At 45.2% G+C, this 10,158-nt stretch overlaps 1 protein-coding gene across 1 annotated transcript; it reads left to right on the forward strand.

The window, feature by feature from the left end:
* Positions 1–2,233: 2,233 nt before the first annotated feature.
* On the forward strand, positions 2,234–8,060 carry LOC136539015 (actin-related protein 7). The gene is made up of 7 exons (XM_066530938.1): positions 2,234–2,558; positions 2,664–2,876; positions 3,793–3,934; positions 6,161–6,405; positions 6,589–6,772; positions 7,440–7,507; positions 7,585–8,060. The coding sequence occupies exons 1-7, from the start codon at positions 2,481–2,483 to the stop codon at positions 7,735–7,737; spliced, it is 1,083 nt and encodes a 360-aa protein (XP_066387035.1). The 5' UTR covers positions 2,234–2,480; the 3' UTR covers positions 7,738–8,060.
* Positions 8,061–10,158: the final 2,098 nt, after the last annotated feature.

The raw sequence follows: 10,158 nt of genomic DNA on the forward strand, positions 1-10,158 counted from the left end.
GGGGAAAACACGGCGGCGTGACTTGACGCGTCCACGGTGGCGAGCATGGAAGAGCAACGTTGGGGGCTCACCGTGGTGGCAGGGTAGGTAGGATGGTGGTGCGATGGTGAGTTGAGACCGTGGCGAGGTGGTGTAGTGCCGTGCCGAGCAGCTATGGTGAGGAAGATGATCAGGGCACCGTCTTCTTCTCTAGCGGCGGCTCCTCGGCTACAGCAGCATGGGCGTCCTCCTTCTCCCTCCCTCCTCCCTTCTCTTTCCCTTCTCTCGGTCTCGGTGTGTGGCTGGTGCAACCACCAGTAGTGGCGGGGTGTTGGAAGGGCACTAGGGCACTGAGTGTGCCCTTTTATAGGGAGCTCACGACCATGGTGGCGGCGAACGGCGGATAGAGGGAGGGGGGCACGTGGAGGGCGATCAAGGGCTCCAGCTTAGGGTTTTATGGAGTGGGGGTGAGCGCGGTTGCCTTGGCGCTCCTGTTTTCGTGCGGCAGCCGATCAAGGGTGGGTACGGCGGTGGCAGGCGTGCTGTGAGGGGCGCGAGCCATGGCGCTCGCGTCAGCGGTAGGCGGGCGCTAGCTAGGGCAGGTGGTGGCGTGGATCCTCGACATGGCGGGCATCCACGCGCGTACAGGCAAGGGGTAGGGGCACGGTTGGCTAGGACGGCGAGCAGCGCGACACGATGCTTTGCTTTGGCATAAGTACAGAGGGGAGCGGGGTAGGGGATGACAGGCGGGTTCAGGTTGTCAGCGACAGAGAGACAGAGTGACACGGGCATGGGCGCAACGCGGGTTGTTGCTGGGCTGGCTCGGCCACGCGCGGGCGTGGGTGAAGCAGGCCAGCGCGACGCTGGGCCACGGCGAGCGACGTGGGCCGGTGGGGCTGGGCGCGCGGGGCTGCTGCTGCTGTTGGGCTTCTTTCCTTTTTCTATTTCTTTCCCCTTTTCTAATTCCTTTTTTATTTCTATTTCTATTTCCACACTACACCTAGGGCTCCTATGCATGTATACATGTGTTGCCAACATGTATACACCCTAGTGGGCCCGCTAGAGGTCATCTAGGGCTTTAGGGTCCTAGCCAAAGGTTTGGCAACACACACACAATTTATTTAAAAAGGTTGGATTGATTTTATTATATCACATAAAATCATGAAGAAGCAACACATAATTTTTAAGTTTAGATTTTGGGGTTATTGGAAACCTGGGTTGTTACAGCCACCGCCTAGCTCTGTGCTGTCGATGAGCACAGCGGCGACCTCCACGTGCCACCCACCCCGCCCTCTGGCCCACCGCTGCCCGTGCTGCCCCTACCCCCGCCTTTTGTGCGTCACCGCCTAGCCTCGCGTTGCTGGCGAGCTCCGTGTCGTCGACGAGCACACCGGTGACACGCGTCACCCACCCACCCTCTACGCACCGTTGTCCGTGCCGCCCCTACCCCACCCTCTGTGCGTCACGTGCCCAGCTTCGTGTTGTCGGTGAGCTCCATGACACCGATGAGCACACTAATGACCTCCACGCACCGACGATCCTCCATTCAAAGCAGCAATGAGATGTTTACGATGAAATAGCATGTTACAAACATATGTTTCAAGTATTTCGGGTATTTCAGAGGTATGTTGCAATTATTTTATATCGATGTTGCAAAAGCAGAGATTCGGATGTTGCACATGTTACAATAGCTGTACACGTATGTTGCAGATGTTTCATCTGTATGCTGCATATGTTTGCAATGACTTTTAAGTGATTTTCAGGTGTTTTTGCCAGTGTTTTAGACGCATGTTGCAAGTTTTTAACTATTTCGAACATATGTTGCAGGGTTTTATTTAGGTGTTGTAAAAATAGATCTGGTGTTGTACATATTTCAATAAGACCCACCTGTCGCGTCACTGCTGGGTGGTGTCTGGGCGACATGGGCCCGCCGTTGGGGGGCCATCGAGCGGGCGTACACATGCGTGTGAGAAACCGAACACAGACATGGGGCCCATGTGGTGGGGCACGCGAAACAAGCGACGCGGGCTCGATTTCTCTTGCGTATGTGGCACCGTTTGACGCCAGCCTTCTAGATCGAACATTCGGGCGTCCGCGACAAACCAGTTTTTCGAGGCTCTATTTACGGGGCATTGTTGCAGACGCTTTTGGCCCGTGTCTTGCCCTTACGGGCCGAACACGGAAGGCAGTATACTATGAAATTACGCAATCGCACTGTGAAAGCGGAGACCGTACGGGTTATCTCTGATTCCTTTCGACGCGGTCACCCTCTTTTCCCCCAGTGCCCAAGATCTGGCCAGGACCAAGCTTCGTCGACTCCTCGCCTTCCCTCGCCTTCTCCTTCGCTTGCTTCTCCGCAGTTCTCCGCAACCCTCCTCTTTCCCGCGACTTCCTCTTTTCAAAATCCTCGCTGGCCTCGTGCCCCGTTCTACCCACCTCTAGCTTCGAATCCTAGCGCCTAGCCTCCGCATCCTAGGGTTTCCCCGCCCCCGCCGCCGGCCATGGAGGCGGTGGTCGTCGACGCTGGCTCCAAGCTGCTCAAGGCCGGCATCGCGGCGCCCGACCAGGCGCCCCCGCTGGTGAGCACGCGGATCCCTGGGGGCGCCTCTCAGTGCGCTGTGTGTGTGTGTGTTTTGTGAGTTAATTTGACCTTCTATTTTCTTGGGGGGCCTTTTGCTGGGCAGGTGATGCCGTCGAAGATGAAGGTGGATGTGGAGGACCAGGAGCTGGCCGACGGCGCCGTGGTGGAGGAGGTGGTGCAGCCGGTGGTGCGCGGCTTCGTCAAGGACTGGGACGCCATGGAGGACCTAGTCAACTACGTCCTGTACAGGAACATTGGGTGGGAGATTGGGGACGAGGGCCATATTCTCTTCACCGAACCGCTCTTCACGCCAAAGGTGATGTATCTCCCTGCTCGAATAGAGCTTGTCGAGAACTTGAAATCCTTCATGTTGCAGCCTTGCTAGGGTGTCCAATCCTAACCCAAATTGTTTTAGGACAACTAAATGTGCGGATTACTAATGAACTAGTGGGGCTTATTTTTGGGTTTTGGCTTATAAGTACTAGTTATTAATTAGGTTGGGATATTCTGGACTTGTGTCTTGAACTCGTAACCCAACATTTATTTTTTGTTTTTACATGATTGTTTTTGGAGTTTCATGATCTCATATCATAACTCTTAATTAGATGGTCATGCCATATGTACTCTAAACTTTTATGTCAACATTTTGTTATATTGGGGATGTGTGTGCATAGTGGATTTAATTATCTATGTGGAAGTTAATAACAATAGCTGAACGATATAACGGAATTTGGTAGTCCTATTCATACCAGTGCTGAAATGATGGACCCCGATATTTTGTGGCTTCTGCAGCCTATGTTTAAGGTCACTGCAAATCTTGGTGTTGTATAGGATCCGCACTAGAGCTTACTAGAAAGTTGTAGTCTGGTCTCCAGGTCAAATTTGGTGTGCATTTTAATTTAAAAATTCAAACAAGCTAAGACTAAATCAATAGTTTAGTGTATCTGTGTGCCAGCTACAAAGTATTCAATAACGGTACCTGGCGGGCTTTTCTGGTGTGATGTTTTGCTGATGCTGGCATCATAGCAGCACATGTTTGGATATTGTCTGATGCATCTCCTAAGTAGGCTTTGGACATACGGGAGCTGCAAAACAATATATCTTGTACTTTCTTAAATTTTTTGTCTTCCATTGTTCATGTTCTGAGTGTGTCTAATGCATTTCTCTAGTAGTTCTTTTGTACATTTGAATTTGATTATAATTGTCCTCACATCTCTCAATGCTCTCTGCAGACTCTTCGGGAGCAATTGGTGCAGCTTATGTTTGAAAAGTTCAATGTTTCAGGCTTTTATGCCTCTGAACAGGCTGTATTGTCACTCTATGCTGTTGGACGCATTTCAGGATGTACAGTTGACATTGGGCATGGGAAAATAGGTAATATCACAAAATCAAAGCATCTTTAACTTTGGATGATTCAGATTTAGATTTCAATTATGTTTATTCCACATCTGGCTTTTGTTTGTGTAGCAATGGTCTGAAGCTATTTACCTTTTCCTTCATTTATTTCGGTAAAAGGGCTGTCCTTTACCTGTAGATTTTGACTCCGTGAATGTTTAATTCAGTCATCTTGTCAGCTTTCACTGCTGTAGATTTCCTTGATGCAAACTAGCACATGTCGAAGCCTTGCAGGGAAAACATATATGTTCCCTTTTGAGCTCAAAAGTTGTGGAATAGAAAAAAAATGTCAACTAGTGATTGATGATCTTTAAGGATACACAAGAACATCACATTTGGGTGACATAAATTCTTTATGCAAACAATTTTCAGGAATGTTTATATTACAATACAACTATCAAAACTTCAAAAGGTTATGGGCTTTATGCAATTAATTAATTAATCTAGTCTCGTGAATGAACCATGGTTTGTGTCATACTGTTGTAATGCTGTGCCGGTTTCATTCGTGTATCTTTTCCAATATTTTAAAAGGCGGCGCTAGGTGGAACTGCATCACCTCACTTAGCACCTAGGTGTTTTGTCTAGGATTTTTTGTGCGTAGAGGTGTTTTGGGCTTGATGTATGCTTGGAAATGGAACATATTAGAGATGGAGGAAGATGAGCTGCAGTCATATCACTCATGGATGTACGATAATATCAGTTTTTTTAGCAGGATTATTCTAATCACCACATAAAGTACAAACGCCTAGCATTGCATAGGCACTAGGCGTAGCCTGACCGCCTGTCTAGCGTGTAGCACTTTTTGAAACACTATTTTTTGCATATAGCTGTGCCACAATTCTTTCACCTAATTATCGTTTACCTTTCTACAAAGATGTATTATTGCATTCCTTGCTCACAGATGAGTCTTTCTGCAGGTTCTTAAAATAAACAATTACCAATGTTTCTTTTTCAACTTGGTTGCCAATTAAGTGTAAAGATGAAACTAAATGTAGTAAATGGAGTTTCTGATAAGAAGCTATGAGAGAACAATACTTACTGCATATAGAGATTGAAGATATAAAATGATAGTGGAATCATTTTGAAAAAGTACTTACATATTATAAATAATTCCATAAATATAACATAGATAAAATGCCAAAGTTGCATCTGAATAACAAGTGGATGCCTGGAACAACACACTTCCCTTACCAAAGGAGCACATTATATTATGAAGCCTCACATCTAACAAAATAACCAAAAGATAATAGTAGTATACCTGAAGAAACAGTGCATAATGATTAGACCTGCTTCACATCTTCTTTTTAAAATCTTGATTTCTTAGGTGCCATTGACTCCCAGGGTATGCATCATAGTTATACTCATCACCATTAACTCTGTTAGCACAGCAAAGGAACGGGGATGCAAGAGGCCGGTTGGGAGGGGGCCTCCTGGGGTTCGGTGGCTAGGGTTTAGGGGATTAGGGTGTCGGGCAGGGAGGAGGTGGCGGCGGCAGGGAGAGGGGAGAGAGGCGCAGGGAGAAGGGGAGAGGAAGGATAAGCCTGAGGCTATTCTTTCTTGATCCTCAATGATTACATTGCCTCTCTATTTATAGTCCTGAGTAGACTTGCATCTTTAAGTAATCTAATGAGGGAAGTCCTTATAGATTTGGACTCCTCCCGATCTATCTAATCTAAACCGACTCTATTCCTATTCTCTTTCCTTTATTCAAGATCCTCCGGGTATGGATGTCGGCGGTGCAGCGGGAGGCCGCCCTCGCCGAGCGTGCGCGCCACCCCCTAGGTGGCGCAGCTAGCTTGGGCCCCTCCTGGATCCTCCATTAGACGTATGACAAGGGACTAGAAGATTTCTTAAGCTATTAGTTCATTTACGGGAATGTCACTGCATGCTTGTGCTTTAAAATTGTTTGTACCTACATTTATCTTGTGATTCTTATTTCTTTAGTCTTTCAAAGCTCTTACTCATTTTTGGGCGATTTGTTTAGTGTGGCATAGTTGACTACTTTGCAAAAGACACATGGCATATCGAATCTTTTGATTGGCTAGCTTTAACTAAAGTAGACTTTGCCTACATTTTGGGTCAGTTATGGCCATCCAGTGTTTGTTTTACTTCACTAATTAGTATGTACTCTCACTAGACCCTTTTCTATAGTGGTGGGCAAGCAAGGCTGATGTTGGAGAGTGACATTTGCTTCTATTTTACCAGATATTGCTCCAGTTTGTGAAGGAGCTGTTCAACACATAGCTTCCAAGAGATTAGAGATTGGGGGAGTTGACTTGACAAATCTGTTTGCACAAGAACTGAAAAAATCCAATCCATCAGTAAACCTTGATGTTTCTGATGTTGAGAGGCTGAAAGAGCAGTATGCATGTTGCGCAGAAGATCAGTTGGCTTTTGAAGCTATAGGAAGCTCTTGCCAACCAGAAAAGCACACTCTTCCTGATGGGCAGGTAGGTTATTATACATTGTTTTGCCATAAATCTTCTGTCAAACATACAGTCCTCTCTTATTGTGTGATTGATTTTCTACATAAATTCATGATTATTGTGTCCTCGTCTCTTTTCTTGCTTTTGGGTCCAAATACAGTAATGAATCTATACAAACTAGTCTTTTATAACCGCTTCTTTCTCCAGGTTATAACAATTGAAAAAGAGGGGTACATTGTTGGTGAAGCTTTATTTCAACCACATATATTGGGCTTGGAAGATTATGGTATCGTTCACCAGCTAGTTACTAGTGTCTCAAATGTTTCATCAGAGTACCATCGTCAGCTGCTTGAAAATACCATGTTATGTGGTGGCACCGCATCAACGACTGGTTAGTTATTGATTTCATATGCCAGATGCCTTTTGTTCTTGATGTGCACCTTTATTTTATTCAACCTTGTGAGCTATATGTCAAATGCATATTTATTAACTAGATAGGGTAATTAATATCATTTTGTTTTAAACTTTCGTGGATTTAACATATGTTTTCTAGTTGAACACAGCTTCATTCAAGATGAAAATCTGCCTTAGGTATGAACTGATTGTGTGGATGCCAACCTATGCACCACTAGTCTGGTACATTCTCTGTTGTTATGTTCCCTAATAAAAAAAAAGTGTCAGCTTTGATGTTCTGTTAGAACTTTGAAATTTCATTTGATGGTTGTCCTTTGGATAAGTAGCCAAATATTATGGCGAATATGGGTAGGCTTAAGTAGTCAAATATTATGGCAAATATGGGTAGCAACAGCACAACTGGAAGTGGAAAGTATGTTGGTTAAGTAAGAATTGGGTTTGCTGAAACTGAGTCTTGATATTGAAATAAGCATTTATCGCACAGCTACATTTCATGTCATGGTTACAGCTTTGCATGTTCAATTGGCTCTCTTGGACAGTTGTGTATACAACTTGTACATCTTTATGCATAATTAATCTGAACTCCTGTAGTTTTGCTTAGACTCATTTAATCACTAAGGTTTATCTCACTTTCATTCCTCAAGGCTTTGAGGACAGGTTCCAGAGAGAAGCAAATCTGTCTGCTTCAGCAATCTGTCCATCACTTGTGAAGGTACCCTCAATTCTGCTCCTAGTCAATCCCCTTCACACTTGCCTGGCTATTACTAACTTAAGCAATGTTTCCTCCAGCCCCCTGAATACATGCCCGAGAACCTAGCAAGGTACTCGGCCTGGTTGGGTGGTGCGATATTGGCCAAGATCGTTTTCCCTCAAAACCAGCATGTCACCAAGGGCGAGTATGATGAGACGGGGCCGTCCATTGTGCACAAGAAGTGCTTTTAGAGACAACTGCTTTGAACTAGCACGGTTGGCGCACCATTTGCTGCTGTTCATGTAACAGGTGTGCTCATACCTGAATGTCGCAGGTGCTGATGCTTGTGTCTACACCTTACTCCAGCCACAGTTCATACCTGACTGTTGCAAAGTGTTGATGCATCTAACTCGGTTAGGTTGTATTGCCCCTTAGGTTTATTTAGAGTGCAAAAGAGTGTAACATCGACATGTATTTGTTAGGAGTTCTAGCCAATTGCCCATTTGTACCTGTAGTATCAGAGAATTTTCTGAGATTTCCTTTTCAATTTACATTATGATCCATTATCTATTCAGCTACTACTAGTGAAAGAGTTCTTTGGATCATGCCCACAAACTAAGTGCGTCACAGTTGGGCACATAAATTGTACGTCAAGCTTTGTTAGCCCTGCGCCCCATGTCGCAGATCCTTTTTTTTTTTTGGCTAAACTTCGTCACAGGTGTGGTGTTCAATTTATTCGCCAAACTTTTTTTTTTGTGGCCGTCGCTTTACCTATGGTGAGTTGTGGACTTGTGGTAATACGTGACTAGCAACCAAGCATGCCTTTACTTAAGATACGCACGAAGGATGGCCACTTCGACTGGTAAATGGACACATGCAGTTCTTTACGGACCTGGTGGATGTAATGGTGACATTATAGACTTTGATCTGTCTCTTTAGTCGCAACACCAATACATATATGAAATTGTTTTTGGAAGATTATGATACCAAAACCGCGGGCAAGCATGGACCTACGGCCCACAGGTTTTTGTACCTTTGGTTTTTCGTGAGGAGGTTTCTGTACTTTTATGCTTGAGCGCATCAACAAGGTTGAAATATTTCGGAAATTTTATATTTTAGATTTAGACTCGACGTATGTGTCATGTGCAACTAAATCAGCGTTTAGGCAAGACCCATTTGCCACCAGGCAAAGATAAATGCCTCTCGCCTGTCTCACCAACCCCCCAAAACCACCACCATTCCTCAGTAGTCGGTACCTATAATTGGCTACTGTCGAAAAAGAGTATGACCAATGAGAAACCAAGAGCAAGGATAAAAATGGAATGGATATTTTCTGATATCTTTTCTTCCAAAAGGATCAAAACTATATCCGCATATGAATCTGAACATTTAATATCGGTACCATATTCCGAATTTGAATACTCAAAATCGGATTTCTGATATAGTAAACAGAAACACTGATAATAACTAATTGGTTATATTTTTTTGTGAAATCTACTCCCTACGTTCTAAATTATAAGTCGCTTTGACTTTTTTGGTTCATCGATTTTGCTATATATCTAGATATATTATTATATCTTTTTTATGAAACGACATATATTATTATATCTATATGCATAATAAAATACATGTATAAAAAAATCAAAGCAACTTATAATTTAGAACAAAGGAAGTGTCCGTGTGAAAAGTGACCAACAAGTAAATATTTGTAGTTTTACCGTGCGTTGTGGTCGGATGTGGCCTAGCACTCAATGACACAGGGTTTATACTAGTTCAGACAACGTGCCCTACGTCCAGTTTCAGTCGGTCGGTGACTTTATTCCTGAGCCCAGGTGCTCGAAGTTTGCTATGGGCTTACAAACGAGTGGGAATAAAAAATGGGAGTGTTAAAGGTCCGGTCGGGCTCCTAACTGAAGGGCCAAGAGTGACGGGAGCTCCAACGTGTGCTAAGTATTGAAACGTATGCTCTATGTAGCTTTAGTGTTCTGGAGCTGTGGAGCTGTTCGAATGCTCAGAATGTCTAAGCTAAGCAGAGAGAGTCGGAAAAATATCACCGTCCCTAGTTGAGAGAGAGTGCATCCCCTTTTATAGATGAAGGGGATGGCCTTACAAGAGAGAGAGTGTGTACGTATGCTATTAAGTTTTGTTGCCCACGCTGTCGGGTACAAGACGGTTGTTGGCGCCCATAATACTATTTATGTCAGACGCCTGTGGCAGGCTTTACCGTGTTCACCTGGTATGGCAAATGATGGCGCCCACAACACTGTAAGGCAAATGTCGACGCCTACAACACTGTTTGGGTTCCGACATACCTAGAAGGTTGTAAAGCACCCTTCAGTATGTCCTGACAGTACTGTCTTGCAGGTGTGCAGGGTACGGTCATTGGTATTGCGGTTGACTTGAGCGCCTTGCCTTATCTGCTCCGCTTGATTCCCGAGTCCTCACCGAACGGGCGTCCCCGATCGATTGTTCCCAGTCAGCTCCGACTGTGTCGGTCGGAGAAGAGCTGTAAGTAGAGGTTCGTCACATTCCCGGTCGGAAAAGCGGGTCGGAGTCAGAAGCGAGCGTCGTCCCCTCCTTGGCCAGGCCTTCCGGTCAGAGACTGGATCGCTTTTTCGACCTGTCGTTAGGTAACTGGGCCGGCCCAGGTGTCACATGTTGTAGTAATGCTG

The sequence above is a fragment of the Miscanthus floridulus genome, chromosome 2 (assembly GCF_019320115.1).
Source record: "Miscanthus floridulus cultivar M001 chromosome 2, ASM1932011v1, whole genome shotgun sequence".
NCBI lineage: Eukaryota > Viridiplantae > Streptophyta > Magnoliopsida > Poales > Poaceae > Miscanthus > Miscanthus floridulus.

What these genes read in the sequence shown, in the direction of transcription:
- LOC136539015 (XM_066530938.1), top strand. Translation starts at nt 2,481, where the DNA reads ATGGAGGCGGTGGTCGTCGACGCTGGCTCCAAGCTGCTCAAGGCCGGC. An exon ending in CCGACCAGGCGCCCCCGCTG is followed by an intron (nt 2,559 to 2,663) that starts GTGAGCACGCGG and finishes TTTGCTGGGCAG; the next exon opens with GTGATGCCGTCGAAGATGAA. An exon ending in ACACTCTTCCTGATGGGCAG is followed by an intron (nt 6,406 to 6,588) that starts GTAGGTTATTAT and finishes TTCTTTCTCCAG; the next exon opens with GTTATAACAATTGAAAAAGA.